The sequence below is a fragment of the Erigeron canadensis genome, chromosome 5 (assembly GCF_010389155.1).
Source record: "Erigeron canadensis isolate Cc75 chromosome 5, C_canadensis_v1, whole genome shotgun sequence".
NCBI classification, from domain to species: domain Eukaryota; kingdom Viridiplantae; phylum Streptophyta; class Magnoliopsida; order Asterales; family Asteraceae; genus Erigeron; species Erigeron canadensis.
The window spans coordinates 32,416,857-32,438,745 of NC_057765.1; the positions used below are offsets into that span (position 1 = coordinate 32,416,857).

Here is a 21,889-nt window from a genome sequence, read left to right on the forward strand (position 1 = left end):
GAATACGTGCAAAGAATAGTAACGGGTCATTTTATTTCTGTGAGCCGTTTTCATTTTTTTAATGGGCCAACTTCATTTTCTTTTGGACCCATCTTATATTATTAATTTTGGACTTGACAAATTATGTTTTGATCTTTTAAATTACTTACAATTTGTTTATAAAGATCACTTATTATAATTGCATATTATTAATTTTTAAGTTTGTAACATTTTAAGATTATCTCATCTTATTACAACTGAACTATTACATAGTATATATACACATAACAGTAGGGTTTATGTTTTAAATATATACACCTAACCTTCTCTGAAATTTTTTTTTGCAATACTTATTAGTTTCAATGTTATTTCGGTTGACATTTTATTATTATGGATTATTTTTGTTTCACTTTCTATGGGAAATTAGCTTTAATTATGTTTGTATTATTATTTTATATTTTTATTTTAAATATTCTACTTTCATACTTATTACTCCATCCGTCCCATATTAAGTGTCCTAGTTTGACTTTTTGAGTCTTTTTCTTTCAACTTTGACTGTAAATATCTTTATTTGTGTTATATAACACTTAATATAATACACAAATTGATTAAATTTTAAATGTACTTTTTATTGATATAACTTTCATTAACCAATATATAACACAAATAAAGATATTTACGGTCAAAGTCGGAAGAAAAAGACTTGACCAGTCAAAATAGGACAATTAAAATGGAACGGAGGGAGTATCGTTTAGAATTTATATAATATATTAATCTGTTATAAAATAATACTGTCGATTTTTTTTAATTTATAATTGCTTACTCATTAAAAAATCAATATCAACTCTGGTTTTGAGCTATATAATGTTTCTAAAAGCATGTAATAATTTTTACATAGTACGGAACACAATAAATATAATGTCTCCCGGGGCAACGCCTGTGTAACATATTTCGTTCTATATTATCTTATAAAGCATTTTACCATTTTTTTCAAATCTCAATTAAGTAATTGAACTACCTAATTTACCTTTCTTCTTTATTCACTAATTTAAACATCTCTACCTAGTATACCTATAATACCCTTAAATCTCAATCATTCATTTTTCTCTCCCCTCAAATCTCAACCATTAATTTTTTTCTCTCTCCTCCATAAATTATTTTATTCATCTAATGCATTCAAAATCTTTTATCTCAAAAACCGTAAATCGATAAATTATAAAAAAAAAAATTATATAGGTATTCTTAAAATTTCATGCTCTTTCATTAGATATGTCATTCGATATACTTTCGACGACTTTTTAAATCTGAGTATGGAGCCTGTATGACTAAGACATTTGACTATCACACTCTATAACTTATCACCTCTTATGACCTATCACCCTCACCATCTCACCGCCGCATTGCGCGGGTACTATTGCTTGTATAATTAAAAGACTTTAAAATGTAGTCATTGATTTTTTTTTCTCTCTATATAACTAAGAGAGGATATAAAATATCCTATGTGTCACATTCTTTTAGATGACAAATGAGATTTTTGCTTACTTGTCACAACCATAAAGTTTTTGTTTTATTTTTGGTTATTTAAAAAAAATTAATTTAGTTTGATATCTAATACTTAACTAGCTTAGTAACCCGCGTATTACGCGGGCAGATAAAAAAAATTTACTTTAATTTATCGAAAAATGTTCGTAAAAAAATGTATATATATAAAATTTAAAAGAAAGCATGTAATCCATTCACATGTAGCAATTTAAAATATTTAAAAGTGAAAATATTTATTGAAGGAATAGAAAATCAAAATTTAATTAGATTTGATGTCATAAATTAATTAAATAAAAACAAATAATTAGTAAGAAAATATCTTACAATGACCATTAGGTTTTCCTTTAATAAAGATGGCATTATCACAATTTTCTTTTATTTATATAAGAGATTTAATATTTAGCATTAATAATTTGTAATTAATATTTAATGTTAAAAACGTGATCTAATGAAGTTTTTAAATACTCGGTTGATTTATCTATTTCTATCCATTCTTATAGATATACTAAGCAAAATAAAGATATTTTATTTTTGATGTATAATTAATTATATATTTATCTTTACACAAAACATTACTTTTAAATTATATATATATATATATATATATATATATAAATTATATTTATATTTATTTATTATTATCTTTATATAATTAAGAGATGACATGTTTTTTTTCTTATGTGATATTTTTAGTTTTTTGTCACATTGGAACTTTAATGATCTTAATCATCAAATTTTTATATTTAGGTTGTCATTTATAATCTTAATCTTCAAATCTAATCCTAATTATCAATTATAATCCTAACCATTAATATTAAAAAATTTTTTTTTATATGTGTACAAAGATGTTTTTATATATTATACTAACAAATATATATCATTAAAAATATTTTATGATTTAAAAATATTTATGTTTCATTAGTCAAGCTTTAACATATTCGACGTATATCATATATTCATAACTTCTAATTTTATTGTTTGTATCAGTCATAACTTGACAATTTTTTTATATTATTATAGCTTATAAATGTAATTATCAGTTATTGTATTTTTTTTATTTATATTCTCAGTAAGCCGTACACAACGTGTGGGTTTAATCTAGTTATTTTATAAAATAAGACATTCGTAATATTATATTTATTACATCATAGATTTGTGTCAACTTATCTATCTTGGATCTCGAAGCCAGTGGCGGATCCAGACATTGATCGAGTATGGGGCCTAAAATATATATATATATATATTGTAACGCCAAAATTTTTAAGTAAATCCATATTAAACCATTAAACAATGATTAAGTATAAGTATCTAAAGTAGATTACATAAGTACATAAAGGGAAAGAGTCATAATTATGAAAATTTCAAGCTTTCTAAGACTTGACAATAAATTTTTGTCAATTCATTTTATACTTTCAACTTTTCCGACCAATTCTTTTAACCATATTTACTGACGCTAATGACTTTTCAACAGTCACAAATTTTTTTATAATATTTAAACTAAACAATTTTAATAAAAACATAACAAAACAACAAACTATAATTGATCAAATTGTTAAAATACGAAACACATAAAACTAAAAAACAAATTATGCATTTGACGTACTCCGTAACTATATATATAAGGGTAGATTTTGAATTATACATGAAAGTTTAAGGTCTAAATTATAATTTATAAGATTTATTATACTCGTAATAAACACTAAGAAACAAAATAGATATACGTGGACATGTCTTCGTCTTCCTATCTGCAGATTAAAGATATATATGTTATGCTTCATCTTTAAACAAGGTTTTGAAGCTTCAACATAGACAAGAACTTGATAACTTTTGGTCTTCAAATATCAGATTTGTTTGTAAGATTAAAAATTACTATGTTTTGAGTTGGGGCTAATTCATATATAAAAAAAATATTTACTTGAACTTTTTGTTTGAGGGTGGTCCTTTCCCCACCCTGATTACATGGTGGATCCGCCACTGCTCGAAGCTGCATCCAACATTACAACTTGTGATTGTGATGGGGAAAAAAAATTAGATTTGATATAAACGCATACGTTTAGAAAATATCTATTAAGAAAAAAAAAAAAAAACCTTTAGGCCTTAGGGTGTCGTAATATCTATGAAAATTGCAACATATTTGATAATGTACAATAAAAAAAAAGTGTATACGGGATCACCTTTATTAACTCGCTCTTAAAAAAAACACTTTTTGAAATTGCAACATAAATGTCTATCGAGTATGGAGACCATTGTATAACCATACATGAATGTCAATGATGACCAAACTTTATCTCTTTCGAGTCTTATACATTTGGTCTTTTACTAGAATGAAATTGTCGGATATCTGGTTTGCATCCATTTCCAGTACTTGAGTTATTTTAGACTTCAGTGTTGTGATTGATCACCGCAAACAAAGAAATCACACATTATACATGTATAATCGACTACCACAAACTCTCGAAAGATTTATGTATTACAAGATGAAGACACTCAATTCTCGACATTCTTGAGTCTCTCACACAAACGCGATATATGAATTTGATTTGGTAGAAGGTGTAGATTGGGGGAGCACCCCAATCCCTCATCATGCCACGTTGGTACCAGCATTCGTAGGCCGCACAACATTTCCTCATACCACCAAAGGCTTTGTACAGTCAATGACACGGATCATTTTCCCATAATAAAGACTACCCACATTCTATTCTAAAAAAAAAAAATTCGTATTTTTTGTGACATTGTAGAAACGGTGTTCTTATGCTAATTGAGTTTGACGAAGTTCTTTTGTGGAATTACATTACATTGACAGATGTATAAAATGAATAAATCAAAATTTCAGTAGATACTTGATGTTGAAAGTTGGTGCATAATAAGGTCGAAACGTAAGACATTACAAAACAGTCAAGAGAGTATCAAAGTGTCCCACACTCACACGATCTTGCTACCCATATTTATTCAAAATGCCTATCATAGCAGGAAAAGTACTAGTTGAAACAGCTATAAAAACCCTCGGTACGTTGGGTTCGTGGGGGTTAATGGTACAAGTCAAACCTACAGCTTAACAGAAGATTCAATTTCAATCTTTTGGTGGGAATGCTGATCAGATTTCCCAAATCATTATATCGTTCCAATTTGACTTGGAGTGATACAGTGTATAAATAACTAGCTGTCATTAAAATGCTTGAGGATCTAGCAAGAAAAGGAGACTCGATTTTGCAAAGAAATGAAAAGAGAAAGCTCGGGTGCTCTTGCCCTTCCAATTGCTATATTTGATAGACAACTTTAATATAACCATTTACCGTAACTATGGGCGGATACATAATTCTAAAATGACTGTTGAAAATACAACATCAAGTCCAAGTCATCAGTCTAATTAACAAGTTGAAGGCTATTTTAAGGTGACTAAGTCAATGCAGAATGGAATTCTTGTAGTTCATGTCCTGATTTTCAGCTTTTCTTTGTTAGTGTCACTTAGTGGGTTAGTGTTTCCTATTTCTTAGCTAGTTTTCAGGTTATTTTTGCCTATATATTTCTATGTATTTTCGGTGTAGAAATCAATCAGAAACTTGGTAAGATACCCTGTGTTCAAGTGTGTGTTTATATATTTCTGATTCAACAAAAACAGCATACAGTTCACCCTTCAATGTTCAGTTATCATCTTCGCCTTCCTTTTTCATTGGGTCAGAGCTCATTATCCTAAGATTCTTTCTGTACTGAGAAGACGTTAATCTCCTTTCTAGTGGTGTTTTCCTCTTGCTCACAACAAACCGATTCACCCCTTTACGCATTGGCATGATGGATGGGAAGTCTTCATCAGGAATTTGGCTTAACTCGGAAATGTCCTTGATCTGTGCAACACGTCTGAACCACCTTTCTGCCTTTGCCTCTTCTGACATGTCCAGTGGATCAGATTCTGTCACTGCTGATCCCTCCAGACTCTTTCCTGTCCACCCACTTCTAACATTCATACTCTCTGGAGTCCGTTGACCAACATGTGTAGTTTCAAGTCTAGGATCGTTTTTCCTGTACCGGTAACTAAACGAATTGGCATTAGTATCTCTATTAGATTGGGTTTGGTAGCCTTCAGGTTTATGCTCGTTTACTTTGAAATGGTTACTGGATGAACTGGTATTCATATCTCCATCAAATAGGGTTCTGTTGTCTTCAGGATCATGCTCGTGTCTTCTTATCTGATTACTAGATGAATAGGCATTCGTTTCTCCACTAGATTGGGTTATGTTGCTAAAAGATGACGTTGAATCCAAGTTATTGGTGCTTCTTGTCTGCAGGTTTCCCGTTCCTTGCACATAATTTTTATCGAATGTGGCATTATTTGGATAACAAAATTCATTGCTGTTGGGCAGCTGCTGGTCATCTTTCCTAGCAAAAAAGCCAGGTGGAAATGGAACGAAAGGAGCAAAGCTGCTATTACTTCCTTTCTCCATGGCCTGGTGTCTTTGCTTTAAAGAAAACCTTTCATCTTTCTTGTTATTCTCAACAAAATGGTCTTCCTCTTTACGGATGGGAATAATCCGAGAAAGATCATGATGCGAAATATCGCTTGTCGGGCCTGTGACAGCATGCAACTCCTTTATTTTCTTGAACCAATTTTCTGTTTTAGCTTCTTTATCAGCATTTTGAATCTGCCTGCTCGGAACATACATGGTTTCAAAGGATTGTTCAGGAGTGCCATTATCACCATATGGTGTATTTGCCTGCCCAGGTGAAGCTTCATATAACAGAGCATCGTTTGGTCGACTATACTCACACTTTATGCACACCATATTTTTTCGGTAGTTAAAGAAATTACATCTGAAACGAAAAGAATCAATGTTGTATTATTTGCAATAAGGGCTTCAACACTATTGACGGTGAGGTTAAAGTAATGCTTACCGAGGACAAGCCCACTCCCCACTGGTCAACTGTGTTTGTGGTCTCGGCCCCTCACATTCAAGGCACTTAGAATTCCTTGCAAAGTTCATAAAACTGCATCTGCTTGAAACACACAAATTATAAGGGTTTAAGCTTACGATAAACAAGTTTCTTAGATACATGACTAAAGCTTGCAAGTTCTTTCATCCTATCTACTCTCAACCTCCTATTGCAGAGTACACCAAGACCGATCAATATCCGAACGGAACGGATTCGAACTTCTCCTAGAATAGTTTTCGGTGCAACTAAGATATAAAAAAGACCAAATTTAAGCCGAAGACTTTACCCAAAATATATACTCAAAACAACTACAGAAAAGAAAATCATAGCAGGGGCGACTTACTTTGTGCATATCCAATCACCTCTCTTCATTGTAATATTTGGTCCAAGATTTCTTGGCATTTGTTTATATTGCTCAGATGGTCGGCCAATATAGCTCACATCAGTCAGCTCTTGTAACAAGCTTCTGACAGATGATTCAATAGCCTCTTCAATGCGTCTTTCAGGGTAAATGATACGACCACTTACATAACTTAATATGTACTTCATCAATTCCATTAATGTTGTTTGATTTGATTCCTCTCCCTTCAATTAGTTAAAACAAATGAGATCACATGCAATTTTTCACTTTAGTAACTCAATCGAATCATGGTTATGTCAATAAAACATATAAAAATTATATAAACTAAAAACCTGTAAGAAAGCCCTCATTCTTCTCTCAGTCTCATGAGCACTTTTAAATAAAAAAGGAAATCCATTGTTGATTACAACCTCAATATCCTTCCTTGGAAGTAAACTGACAAAAACAGAAATATTTTTTAACCAAAACACGTAATTTAAAATGATATAAACTTTTCTTTTTAATCTATTGACATTTGTATTTCGTAACCAATGTATATAAGTGGCCTGTAACACCTAAAATGGTGACCCCAAAACACGCTTAACACAAAGTTCCCAAAAGATATGTAGTGCTTGTGGCCCCATAACACATTGTTTCATCTAACAACGATATATTACTTATAATCCAGCACTCCAGCAGTTCCTTAGAGTGTTACCGATGTATGGATGAGTTTTTCTATAAGATACACCCATTCTTGTCACATTCCTCAACAAAATTCAAAATCCTCGTTGAGTGGTGACACACTGCCCCCAACAAACCACTCGTAAAATTATAAGGGTTTATGCTACGATAAACAAGTTTCTTAAGTACACAACTAAAGCTTGCAAGTTCTTTCATCCTATTTACTCTTAACCTCCTATTGCAGAGTACACCAGTCAAGTAGCATATAGAAAAGACTAAATTAAAGACGAAGGCTTTACCTTAAAATATATATGTTGTGTATCAGATAGACAAACAGCGAACACACGACAAATACACGAGCAATAAACACGAACACAGCCAACAGAAGATGACTGTGACAATTGACAGATAGTCTGGATGGGCTCCAGTAGCCTGATTCTGGATTAATGCCCCAACGGCCCTAGTTCCTAAGAACAATGATAATACAATTCTCCACACCTAACCCTAATGGCTGGCAGCCTTGTTTGTAGACAGACTTGACCTAATCTTGGAGAACAAGTAGTTACCAAGAATAAGAAACACTTATTAAAAAACACAGTTAACACCCGTATACTTTTATTTCATATCATTCCAGCAGATTCATACCAATATACTTAAAACAACCATGGAGCAAAAAATCATACTAACAGGGACGACTTACTTTGTGCATATCCAATCACCTCTCTTCCATGTAGACTGGCCAATACTTTCTAGCAAACCCTAATAAAACCAATGTGGAAGGTATTGATAGAGCTTAAAAGGTCCTAAAACTAATGTCGGACTACCTATTACATTGATAATCCGAAAAATCCAACCAACTCATGCAAGACCGCCAATATGTGAAATTTAAATCAAACACACATGAATTTCTACTACAACTGTGACCCAACTAAAAATGATTTACTTCACCAAGGAACTCTTCTTATAACTTAGATTCCTCCACACAATTCGGGATTAATAGCGATAGTCGAGATTATACTATATAACTAGGCTACGTACTAAGGACTTACCGAAATAAAAGCTGGATACTTGAAAGACTAAACTAGTTAGCTACATACAACAATAACATAACAGTAACAACTTAATTTAAAGTTTGTAACTTTATGGTGTACTAAATTAAAAGGATATTATAGATATAGATTGTTATATATATATATATATATATGCAGACCTTATAAGATTAAATCGATCACGAGCGAAAGCCAAACACGAATTCACATCCTTAATGAATTCTACTGGTAAGTTCTCATTCAACAAAATTTCAACTTCAAAGTTCCCACCAAGATTGAAGTAACTTGACCCGTATAAAGATTCAAGTAACCGGGACCATTCGGGCCAAGGATGACCCCGAAACACGTGGCAGCTGTTGGACGGACCACGACTGTTACCTTGAAATGCATAGTTATTATTATTGGAATTTGAATGATAATAAATTTGAGTTAATTTGATTGGAGAAAATGATTTGTGGGGAGTGAGATTGATGAGGAGGTGGCGGTGGTCGTTGGTGGTGGTGAGAGAACGGCGGCCGGTTAATCGGAAAAGATAGAAACGGAGGCGGTGGTGGTGGTGGGGGATGAGGGAGAGTAGTCGTGATGAAGCTCCGGCCATTTGGACCGGTCCGGAAATGGGGTGTGATTTGCCGGAGCAAAATACTACAGGGTTTTAAGAAGTCTTGGGCCGGATTTGGGCGAGGGAAAAAAGCCACATCGGTTTTGGGCTCTGGGTTTTGGGCCGGATTTGTAAAAACAATTAAATTTAAATTTAGGGAAAATATCCGTACTGCAGACTTTAGGTACTGCCACATTAAAAAAAAATTACATATTAAACTTTTGAATTTAATAAACATACGTAACCCCTAAATTTTACATAAACTCCCCTTAAATTTAAATATTTAATAGAAAAACCTTTTCAGTCTCGTGACGTCACTTTCATCTATACACCTCTTGTTTCTGTTCAAATGTGTTCTCTCACAATTTTTATGTTAGTAAGAAATTCATATTGCTCTCTTTGTACATTCACTTTTTTTACTTTTATTCATGTATTTAATTTAATTTTTGTCACATTGTGGCTCTTTATTAATTTAATAGTTGATGTGGTATTTAAACTTATGTTTTGAGTTCATCAATGTTAATATTTTGTTTAAGTTTAATTGCGATATGTTTTTAGAATTTTATGTTGGGTTTGTTGGCTTATGATTCCATTTCTATATCAAATAATTATCAACATCATGATTAGCAATCCTGTTTGTTCTGTTCCTATAAATCAATAGCTTCCGTTAGTTGATTTGTATAGTTTTGTTGTTGCCCAAACGAATTTTTTGAATATGCTTTTGTTTTTGTTACTTTGGTCCTTGCGACATGATTCCGTTGGTTGGTGTTTGTAAATTTTTATCTGGATAGGATATCGGTAGGAGTAATGAACGAGTTACCAGAGTTAGTGATTATATATTGTCACTATACTTCTGATTTTAGCAAAATAATGGACCTTTATTGATTCAAACTGACGGCATGCTCTTCGAAACTCATGAAACTATGTATATAATGATTGATTTTGCTTAATATGTGGCCCCATCGACGCATCTAATTCATTAGGTAAACGTGAAAATGATACTCTTTTGGGCAAAATGAATCATTGTAACTGACACTCTTTTAGACTGTTTGATTAAACATATTGAAGTTTACATTATAGGAGAGATGTTGTTGATTTCTTGGCTTCTTGCTACTACTTCTGATGTAACCAAACTACTATTTCGTGACTCAAACTGACAGTATGTTTTCTGACCCGGACCCTGTCAAACCATGTATCGTTCTGTTTCTAGATATATACTCGATGCCATGCTGAAATAAGTATGCTTCTATAATATATAGTACCATGAGCTGGTAAACTGGACATACTTTGTTTAACTGATGGTATTGGATGATTGAAAATGTAACACTGATATGGACGTGGATTTTCTCGAGTCTTGACTCATTGAATGCAAGTGTCTGATATTTCATTTTGCCGAAGATGTGGCCAACGATGCATCTAATTCTTCATAAAACTATGAATCTGTTTTAGGTAAATGAATTAGTACACGTATCGCTCTCTTTAGACTGCTTTAACCATATTGAGATTGACGACCTGTAATGAAAGTACCTCCTATGTCTTTCTTATGTCTTACGTGCAATACAAGATGACATATTTCTGATTGTTAATATATTCAGATCTCTAAATGTACATACAATGGTAAATTTCGGGTAAATTTCACCGTTTTCAGCAAAACATGACCATATACTAGACCATGTAATAGTAACTACAGAAATACACCCAAAGAGTTATTAATTGCATGTTCAGCAACAATGAAATTGGTCTTTTCAGTTGGGTGAAATGAGTCCCAAAATACATATTTATTCGGAGCGTCACACGTGAATGGGTTGAGTTTGTTGCACATGTAACTCATCTCATATCTTCCAGTTGCACAACATCCTCTCTCTCCAATCTCAAACCCTGCAAGCAGCAGCATTGTATTCAGCAAGAACACAAGGTTAGTTTGCAATTTAGTAAATATATAGTTAAGTACCAGTATCTTTATTCCAGATTACAGTTATATTATTCCAGATTATGTATATTATTATGAAACGGACAAACTGCAAGAAAATGTAAATAGGTAATGTGACATTCTTTTCAACCAATAAGTGCAACATACATCTAAATCATTTAATGACAAAATCTTACCATTTGAATTAGTGCATGTAATCTGTTGCATTAAATGGTAAAAAGGCAAGTATGTTTCCATAAACGATTACAAGTTGCTTATTTTGGTAGGGAATTGCAAGATTGCATAGCTTGGGGTTAACCCATATAACACATCACAAACTTACCAAATGATTGTGGATTCTTGATGATATCCAAGAGAATAGTGTATATGTCTGAATAGACCAACTGTATGCCACCCAACTCCTGGTTTAGCCTCATGACCAATTGCTGCAACTTCAGATTATACTCCTTAGCCACACGATTGTATTTCTGTATGCAAATCTTTCCTAATAAGTAATTTTTGGTTCTTTCTAAAGGCAAGCAACCCATTGGAGGAAGCCCACCTATAGATATTTTACGAGCTCCTAGAATATACAGATTTGTGATGAAGTTTCTTGCTATCCCTAAAAGGAAATCCTCATATTCTTCGACAGAATAGACTGTTGATCTTACTGGGAGTGCGTAATAATTCTCTAGGAAATCATTTGTCCCTATACTAATCAGATAAAGTGCTTCACTTAGCACTTTGCTAGCTTTTATAGGTCCAAAATAAGCTCTCAATCTGTTTTGGTAATCCTTGAAGTATTCCAGCTCCTTCCACAGCGGTATCACTGACTGCAGTTATATTGGAAATAGTATTGAAAAGCTAGTCGTGTAAACGGGTAAATAGGTTCTTTCAGGATATAAAAAGTTGCGATTATTATGGGATGGACAAAGTATAGGTAAAGGTGTAAAAATGAGCGGGTTTGGTAGCTGGTCAAATTAGTTTTGGGTTGAAGTTTCTCCCATTTGGAAAACAGTCAAACGGATCTGTGTTGGTTGGGTTGACTCACTACTTTTTCATTTTCTTTTGGATATCATAATCACTAATATACAAAATGAAGTTTTAAATCTTGTTTTGTAAGATACTAATACAATATGGCATCGGAAGTTTTAAACTAATTTCAGTGACGATATCTGTAAGCCCTTATAATATATAATTTCACGTATACAATCATCGTTGTATTTATATAGCTTCCATAATCTTATTTAAGATCTTAAATATTTAAAATATCCCAAGAAAAGTGACAAAAAGCATCAGTGGTTCAACACAACATTATCTGACCCGTGAATTCTTACCCAGTCTTTTAGTGTTAGTCCATTTAGGGCCATTTGGAGTTTTGGACCATTTGGACATGTTCTCCCTTACAAAGCCTAAAACAAAAGGCCTATATAAAGTCCATCCAACTTAATTTATTTAAACACAAGAAAGGGAAAGTTGAAGTGTGGAGCCGAAGTACCCGACTACCGGACTGTTATTTCGTTGGTCCTTCAAAGGGTTGACAAAGATTTCCTGACCTTTGACTGTAGCCAGTTGATCCATTACCCAACCCACTCATTTACTCATCTGGCCTGTTACCCAGCCCATCCTTTTGTCATCTTTAAAGTCAAGGAATTTGAGCACATAAAAGTTAGGAACTTGCCAGTATATCAGAGGTATAATTATCATAACCTGTTCCAGCTGAGGCAAAGCTAACTCCTTTTGCAAAATCTGATATGTTATAATAGGAGTCCAGATATGCAGGTATTATAGGCCTTATGCCAAGAGCCTCAGAGATAAAATCCGTAGCAATCCGCCCATTAGAGAAACGCCCTGTGGGGCGGCTATTGTAGAAATCACAGCCATAAGGCTGAAAATTACTCTTGGCAACAGTAGCTACATAGTTATTATTGCCCGCATCTACAGAAGAGTCTCCAAATACAATGATTGAGGGTATTTCCGCTTGGATTAGAACCAGTTGCACTATAAATTGACCAAGTAACAGCAAATGTATAGCCTTTATCCTTGCCATTGTTGTAAATCTCTTTGTTAAAAAGTTTGTAGGTAGTTGATTGAAAAGATCAATTGGTGTGTTAAAATGATAAAGTTTATGATTTGTTGAGAAAAAGGATGAACGGATGTTGTTTTTGGATAGTCAATAATTGAAGTTTCAATGGAGATAGAACAAGACTATAAGGGAGTAAGTTGCATTTTGACAGTATGAACCATTAGAAGCTTATTTTGAATAGTATATGTCTCATCTCGCTAGGGGGTATTATGGTCATTTTGTCATTGGTATAAATGCATGATTCGTGTGACCATAAACGATATGTGGCTTTGATCACTGATTTTCTGGCTTTTTATGGTTAGTCCTTTTTGTGTTTCACATGTTTCATCTTATTCTTCTAGTAGAACTTACAGAGGAATCAATATTGTGGTAACAGAAAATATCTGCTTCATTAAATCTGCTGATATTATGTTTTTATATGGAGTTTATGTAAAGCTGAACTGTATATCTTTTATAACAAACAAGTAACTTTTTCATTAGAATGTTGTCGATTTTAGAATGAACAAGTAACTTTTTCATTAGAACGAACAAGTAACACTTTTTAGGTGATTGATTATGAATGAGTATGTAACCTTGACCTAAATTACCATAATAATGACTGCATATATGTCTGTGCAACATTAACTACCTAAATCTTGCCAAAAAGGTGTTGCTTGCATGTTCTGCAACTATTAATTTGGTCTTCTCATACGACTGATATGAAACCTAAAACACATACTCATAGTCAATTGCCCGCATTACATGTGAATGGGTTGAATTTGTTGCATAGGTAAATCTCCAGTTGCACAACATGCTAATACTGCAACCTCAAACCTTGCAAGCAGAAAAATCAAACTCGGCAGCAATGTCAGGTTAGTTTTCAGTTTTATGATATTATAGTTAATTTCATGCTATGTGTTTCCAAATAGAGTCCATGTTGTTTGTTTTTAAGCAGACAGACCGCTTAAAAAGATAACTACCTTTGGCCAAAATTTTGATATAACCAGCCAAGTTTTGAATTTGGATGAATGGTGTTTTTTGGATGGATTTGTAGAACAGTTGTGGTCACAAAAAAAAGAAGAGTTGTAGAATAACAACGCCGGGTTTTGCCAAATAATCATAAACGTGGAAGACCCAGCATTCCCAACGCCGGGTTTTGGTACTTTATGTGCAGTATGTGTCGGAGATTCTGACAAGCATTTTTTTTAACCGTCTTACAAGCATTTATGAAGGACATAGTTAGCAACTCTGGTCTTTGACCACCTTTTCACCACGTTTAATTCCCAACCACACACTCCTTATTCCAAACACGCTCGCCCAAGAATATATGACAAAAGTACCCAAGTCCTACATTGAGAATGCTGGGTCTTCTGCTTTTATTATTCTCTGGCAAAGTCAACGCCAGGTATACAGTATACTTGTTGTCAACAACGCCAAGTTTTATGACCACCCTTGTTATACAAATCTATCCCGAAAAAAACACCAGTCATCCAAATAATTTCCAAGTTTTCTGAAGGTTGTTACTAAAGCAAAAAGATACTGGTTACCTAAAAAAAATAGAAATTTGTACGAAGTTGGTAATATTTTTTAGCAAAAAGCCCTGCCTAACTTCTGGTAATGCAGGTTTGTGTTTGTTACATTATTGTTTCGTTATGAAAAGATGAGTAGCTTACCAAGAGAGTGAGGATTCTTGATTATATCTGACAGAATTTGTGGTTTACCTTATTGAATGGGTCATTTATTATACGGTCTGGTTGGTTGTGGCATGAAATTGGCACTGCACAACTTTCTTTGTTGGCATTTTCTTAAGCTGGGCTACACGGAACGGAAATGTTATTATTATGTTCTTTAATCAAGGTTTGGCCATGCCCGTTACTGGTAAGAATGAGATTGGTAATGATACTGTATTGAATCGATGTCATATATACCGGTAATTGGTATTGATGTCACCTGTGAGCATCTCCACAACAAATGCAATGTAAAGAAAACATCCAAAACTACTGGAGTAACAACTTCCAATGATGCAAAGGGATATACAAGGATTTGTTATCGCTAAGACATTTAATTTGTCCATTTTTTCCTTTTAGTACCAATTTTAATGGTGACAGTTTTGGTCCATAGAAGCTAGACAAATCTTATACATTTGATGTAGATATATAATAATCGGTCAAGTAGGTTATATATGTCAAAAACATTAATTAAAAGGTACAACAACATTGAAATTTCTATATTTGGATGAGTAATCATATTTCTCGTATTATAGTCACAACAATTTTAGTATATTAGTTATGACAATTAATATAGTTATCATCATCTTTAGTACATTAGCTATCTACAAAATCTTAGAAATAAACGCAAAAAGGAAAATTTTAGTGGGAAATTAAGTCTTGTGATCAACGAAAACTTGAAAAGAACGAATTTATGGCTAGAAAAAGAGATTGAATGTAGAGACATTGCGGTTATCAACTCTCTTTCACAAATTGAACTAAGAACCCAAATTTTTTAAAGAAGAAAACAATAAAATCAAACCAAGATACAGAACCAAGAAAACATCCATTGGATTCAGTTTTGGTGTTCTAATAATCAAACGGATGAGTTTGATATTTGGTTTTGTATCAAAAAACGAACCAGACAAAAACTATATATATTTAAGTTTATCTTATCTAATAACCGAATGGATGAGTTTAATTTTCAATTTCAATTTATCTTATGAAAAACCAATGACACTCCGTCCAATGGTTAAGGTAAGACACTCGGTGACTTGGAAGTCATGGGTTCACCTCCCACATGAAACAAAAAATTTGGTTTTCATGTTGGGTCAGGAGGTTTTAGTAGTCACAAGTCACAATTGAGCCTATATCGACCTAGACCATTGAGCCTATATCGACCTTTTTGAAACATAAGACTTCCTCGTCAAAAGAATTCCATATAAGCCTAACAACCATTTAGCTTATTGCACTAATAACCTTCCTTCTACTCTGGGAGCCAATCACATACTCATGATAGTTTAAAATATCTTAATGAGAAAAAACATACACCTACATGATGTGAGACCATGACAAGTTGATTTTGATACCTATTTTCGTCATTTTTAATATATTCAAACCATCTCCATAAAACAATTCCATTTTTTTTGAAACTCGACCATTAAATTATAGGCATATCTGGTTAGTTAATGAGGTCATCGAAGCAGTTAGCAAGCTCTTAACTAACTCAGATAAGAAAACCACATCCATGGCACCAACCTATCATCAAGAAGTGAGGTAAGCTAGTTATCCTAACCGAGTATATGGAAAGAGACATTCAAACAGTGCCACAACCTCCACTTGTTCCACCTTCTATCTTGACCATTAAAGAGACACTCAAACAGTGTTGCAACCTCCACTTGTTCCACCTTCTATCTCGACCATTCCCAATTGTAGGTCATGCTATTAGCCTCTTACCATTCGATACAACTTTGTCTTTTACAAGACATGCCTCTTTCTTTTAATTTTCCAAAGAGAAATCAAGTTTTCCAAAACTAAGCAGGAAACTAATCTGTGAGACATTCATCATCCAACTATATATCTATCCAACCAAAAACGTATCTGGGACCATCATCAATCACATCCTAAATGAGATTACTTGTGAATATTAACTGGAGTAAACATTTACCATATCTTCATAATGTTACACCATACACCATACATCCAGTTTTAGGAGTTTCATTTTTTTTGTTTTTAGAAATAAAAAAGAAAGCCTTTAAATATATAAGTTTTTTATTTTTGATTTAAAATACATTGTTTATGTAATACTAAAGTTATATAAAAGTTAAAAACATGAAACTTGGAACCTAAAGGTAATATATTAGGGTTTGTTAATTACAGTCTTCAAAAACTAACTTTATACATTAATATTTATACCTTGAGATTAGGATATATAAGGGTGGTTTTTAACATACAATGTATAAGTTTTTAAGTATGAAATAAATTGTTAACTGTTGTTATTATCATTTTTTATATTTTTAAAAGAAAAATGAATATTTTTTTATAAAAATCTTCATAATAAGATTGTAACAAATGAATTCTATTAAATGTTGTTTTTTAATTTTATTCTTTAATTTTATTATTTGTCATTATCTTATAGTCAAAAAGATTTTTTAGACTTTTCAGTTTTAATCACGTATCATTTTCCTTTTAAAGAGATGATAATATACTACTCCTATAAGATTTGATGATTATTACAATCTCATTTTTTTTATAGACTTTGGAAGCCTTTACCCGCCCCAATTATTAATTTTCTTTTCTTTCTTTCCAAGCACACACAAAAACCCTAAACCCCAAATAAATAGTCTTATTGGCTTATTGCCACTACTATCCTTTTCTCCAAAACTCATCAAAAATCGATTGTAATTATAATCGGCAGGATGACATCACGAGTTGCAAGAACAATCCTTAATCGTTCTTCTTTAATCTTCAATACTCGATCTCTTAATCATAATCATAATCTTTTATCGATTTCTGCAATACCCAGAAATCATTTTCACTCTCTTACTGGATTTCATAATCATAAAGTAAGTAAAGTTTCAAACTTTTTATTGTTTTATTAATGATTTTATATTTGTATTTGCATTTATATATTTCTATGTAGCTTAGGGTTTTATTAGGGTTTTAGCTGTGATGTATTCAGTATAACTTTTTTTATATCTGGAATGAGGTGATTTTATGTGGGTTTGATTTCTGTTGAGTTTTAGATTGAAGTTACTGGATAAAAATTGAAACTTTTATTTCTGTTTTTGCCTAATGTGGCGTGGTGAATGGGTTTCAGTATTTTTTTCGGGTGTTTTCTCTGAACTCAATTGAACTTAAATATAAAATTTAAGAAATCCTGACCACTGATTTCGGCGATATGTCGTTGCGGCTTGGGTGAGAAAAAGGGTGACATCACTTTGTGATTGGTGTTGCGTTATCTTAAAAGTGGATAGATTACTGGTCGCAACTCACAAAATGACTGGCGAGTGTCGACACAATAATTGTATTTAATGTATGCTGCTCGGGTTTTAGCGTTCTTTGTAGATAATGTTGATTTATATATAAAATAGCGGGATTTTATGTTTTTGCAGTTGTATTGAATCTTTGATGCAAGTTATTGAGTAAAATTTGAAACTTATTTTTTGAATCAATGTCTTATATTTTTGAGTAGCTTCTCGATATCATTTCTAATCTCAAAATTAAACTATAATACTAACTTTAAAAAGGGAGATGTGGTGCTTTATGTTTTTTCTTTTAATGATAGTACTAGTTTGCTAGAATAGTATTTGCAAGATGCGATGGTGACAAAAAGCTTTAAATAGGTAATAAGTGAAGATTTTTTAAAGGTCTAAACTTTTAAAAAGAAAATAGGGTTTAGTATCTGGGGGTGTAAGTAACTTTTACACTTTTTCAATTGTGTGAATGTAACTTTCATTTGGTTCATTGTATGTAACTAACTCCCTAAATTGAACGATTAATGTAAAAGTGTATACGTGGCACACCATATGAGCTGCTACGTAGAAGTTTTTGATTGGTCAACGTAAAAATTTTACATTAATCGTTCAAATTTAGCAGGTTAGTTACATACAATGAACCAAATGAAAGTTACATTCACACAATAGGAAAAATGTAAAAGTTACTTACACTTCCAGATACTTAACCCAAGAAAATAATACTCGCTCTGTTTGCAGTGGCTATGGCCGGTGGAAGGGTGTGGTGGTAGTGTAAGACATGAGTGATGTCTCACTTTTTGTTGGGTTGGGAAGAGGAGAGTGATACTAATTTAGTATTGGTGGACACTTCTACATGCTTTTTTTTGTTTGTTTGTGGTCTCCCCAAAGTTGTGTTTTATCATTCTGCATTTCTGTTGGATTACATATGTAATCTGGTGACTTAAAAAAATGGGTCTTTTGTCTACTTATTAAAATGCACTTTTTATGTGCCATATATATGTATTGCTCGAGGTCTAACTTTTTAATAGGACTTCTAGGAGGTTGTTTACCTGAAGAGACATAGCCACTTGTGATTTATTAAGTGGATATTCTTTTTTAGTTTTTGGTTTCTACTCGATCTTTTCACCAACGTCTATACTTTTAAATAATATAGGTTTTAACATTGATGATCAATTTTATCTAAATCCATAAAAGCACTTTTCAGTCAATCCAAGTTCACAATCAGAAAATCAAGTATTATTTGTTAAATAAATGAAACCTGACTTTGGAGTTCTTAATAATTGATGATTAAGCAAAAGTGATTTCATTTTGTTGGATTCAACACTTTCGAACAATTTTCTATGAAGCAACTGTAGAATTTAGGCTACAAGATAGTGTTCACTGAGTGCACGTTGTTATTGTAGCAGTTTGGATTTCACACGGTTTTGAGAGCATAGTAGTGTCATCAATCTGTCTTGTTTTCCAATACCTTCTGGGTTCTGATATTAAAAAGCAAACTTCTTATAATGCCAAGTTGCAAGTGATATTGAGAAATCATTATTTTCTGTTTTGGGTTGAAGTACCACGGATGTTGACATTGCTGTCGAACAATCAATTTTTCAATAATGACACATATGTACTGGCTATATGATTCGCGGGATGCAATGCACCCTCTGCTGCTGTGCCTTCTAGCATATGTGCATCACCTTGGTGATGATTAAGGGGCATTAAAATATTTGTTTAGTGCTTTGTAGCCATTAAGTGCACTTTATCTGTTGCAGCTGACAGCAGGCCAAATATCTGCGTTACATGGCTCTTCTCTTATTAGTTCACCTGCTTTTCAAAGATTTGGGTTCTCTTCATCAGCATCTCCAGAATCCGAGGAGAAGAAAACTTCTGAAAATGGAGGAACAGCTTCCAATGATATAAAAGAAAATGCAAGGTCTGATGCTGATGGACAAGGTTGGTTATTGAGAACCTAAGTTAATATGTCCAGTTTTTTAGGCCCAATACTAAAGGTAGTAATCCATTTATATTATTCGCATTGTATTTGAGTGGTAACAGCCAAATGTAAAATAATAAAATGTTAAAAATGAAATGGATTGTATGAGTTAAACAGCTCAAATGATCCTCCAAAATACTTTCACCTGAAAGGATAATTTGGTGTGATGATCTTTATTACATTAACTATCTATGGAGTTCAATAAATGTAGAAATAATTGTCAATGGGTTGGCCTAACCTGATCCTGTATTGATCTTTGCTTGACCTACCTGGCCTGCTCTGTTCCAACTGTAAGTATTATCTGAATCATTTTGTTCCGCATCATGTGAAGGTGAGGATGATTTGACAATGGAGGATCTGATTAAACTTGTGAGTGAGAAGGAGGAACTTTTGAAGATGAAACAAGAGGAGGTTGACAAAATGAAAGACAAAGTTCTTCGGTCGTATGCAGATACACAAAACATCATGGACAGAACTAAAAGAGAGGCAGAGAACTCAAAAAAGTTTGCAATACAGGTTAAATATTAGAGATATATATTTTTGTTCTTTTTGACATGGTTGGATATATTCCATGCACTTACATTGGTGATATGCGTTTTATGCTGCAGAATTTTGCGAAGAGCTTACTGGATGTTGCAGATAATCTAGATAGGGCCTCTTCTGTTGTGAAGGAGAGTTTTGCGAAGATTGATACATCTATCGACAGTGCTGGAGCTGTCCCACTTTTGAAAACACTGCTCGAAGGTGTTGAAATGACCGAGAAACAGCTAGCAGAGGTAACATATTACCGAAACTTCTAGTTGGCGAAATGGGCAGCTTGGGTAACATATTAAAACTAAAATATTTTGAGTTTGGTTCATAGCTGGTCAGGTTGACCTGGCAACATTTTTCTTTTTTGGTCAAACTGTTAATAGTTAATATACCATGTATGAAGCAAGAAGTGTATAATAATAGAACTCCAGATTTTGTGTACGGAGCAGTTTAACCCGTTTCAGCTATAGCTAATTGTAGTGTTACTCGGCCCATTAGCTGTAAAGTATAACCTAAGCTGCACTTCCATATAATTTTTATTATCATGCGCACCCTGAAAGCATTATCATGTGAGATTCGGTTGATGATACTTGTTGCTTTTTCAGGTTTTCAAGAAATATGGAGTGGAAAAATATGATCCTACAAATGAGGAGTTCGATCCAAACAGACATAATGCAGTATTTCAAGTACCAGATCCTGCCAAGGCCCCTGATACTGTTGCAGTTGTGCTTAAGGTATGCTACCGAAGCGCTTTTGATATACGACCATGTTGTTCATTATCTTGTACTCTTCAAAAGCTTTCAACACTTGCAGTTTTTTGACATGAAATAAATTTTATTTTGTATATGCTGAAGCATGTTTTATGTTGTTTTTGCAGGCTGGATACACACTGCATGATCGGATTATACGACCTGCTGAAGTTGGTGTGACCATAAAGGTGGACTGAAATAGCAGCCATATTGGATTTCAATATGTCGCTTATGGAAATATTAAGATTTTGAATATTTTGTTATGTTAGGACAGGGGTTAACCCTCCCCACCCACCACCTCAGAGTTTTCTAATCTATTTTTCATCTATTTACTTTATTTTTTGTATCAGCTGTAATAAATTGGTAACATCGAGGCTACTGAAACTTACAAATCCTAAGGGGGGTTAGTTATACACATACATGTATGGATGCAATGCCTTGATTGGATTTGAGGTGTAATTTATATTCCTTCCATTATGGCTGTTTGCAAGTCGGCTCATACAAGCAACTTAATCCCGAACCCTTTCAAGCAATTTGGCTGTGTTTTTTTTTTTTTTTTTAATTTCGGCTCTTAAG

At 33.1% G+C, this 21,889-nt stretch overlaps 3 protein-coding genes across 3 annotated transcripts; 1 reads left to right on the forward strand and 2 right to left on the reverse strand.

Moving 5' to 3' along the window:
• Positions 1-5,081: 5,081 nt before the first annotated feature.
• On the reverse strand, positions 5,082-9,134 carry LOC122599927 (zinc finger protein VAR3, chloroplastic-like). Its single transcript, XM_043772544.1, has 5 exons — positions 8,679-9,134; positions 7,141-7,243; positions 6,791-7,032; positions 6,409-6,507; positions 5,082-6,327 (listed from the first exon to the last, which is right to left on the reverse strand). Exons 1-5 carry the CDS (start codon positions 9,113-9,115, stop codon positions 5,163-5,165), a joined length of 2,046 nt encoding a protein of 681 aa, XP_043628479.1. The 5' UTR covers positions 9,116-9,134; the 3' UTR covers positions 5,082-5,162.
• A 1,665-nt stretch (positions 9,135-10,799) lies between these two features.
• On the reverse strand, positions 10,800-13,074 carry LOC122599601 (GDSL esterase/lipase At4g26790). Its single transcript, XM_043772133.1, has 3 exons — positions 12,706-13,074; positions 11,368-11,857; positions 10,800-10,993 (listed from the first exon to the last, which is right to left on the reverse strand). The coding sequence occupies exons 1-3, from the start codon at positions 13,072-13,074 to the stop codon at positions 10,800-10,802; spliced, it is 1,053 nt and encodes a 350-aa protein (XP_043628068.1).
• A 4,271-nt stretch (positions 13,075-17,345) lies between these two features.
• LOC122599602 (grpE protein homolog 2, mitochondrial) lies at positions 17,346-21,790 on the forward strand. The gene is made up of 6 exons (XM_043772134.1): positions 17,346-17,641; positions 19,813-19,993; positions 20,365-20,549; positions 20,642-20,809; positions 21,170-21,298; positions 21,442-21,790. The coding sequence occupies exons 1-6, from the start codon at positions 17,495-17,497 to the stop codon at positions 21,508-21,510; spliced, it is 879 nt and encodes a 292-aa protein (XP_043628069.1). The 5' UTR covers positions 17,346-17,494; the 3' UTR covers positions 21,511-21,790.
• Positions 21,791-21,889: the final 99 nt, after the last annotated feature.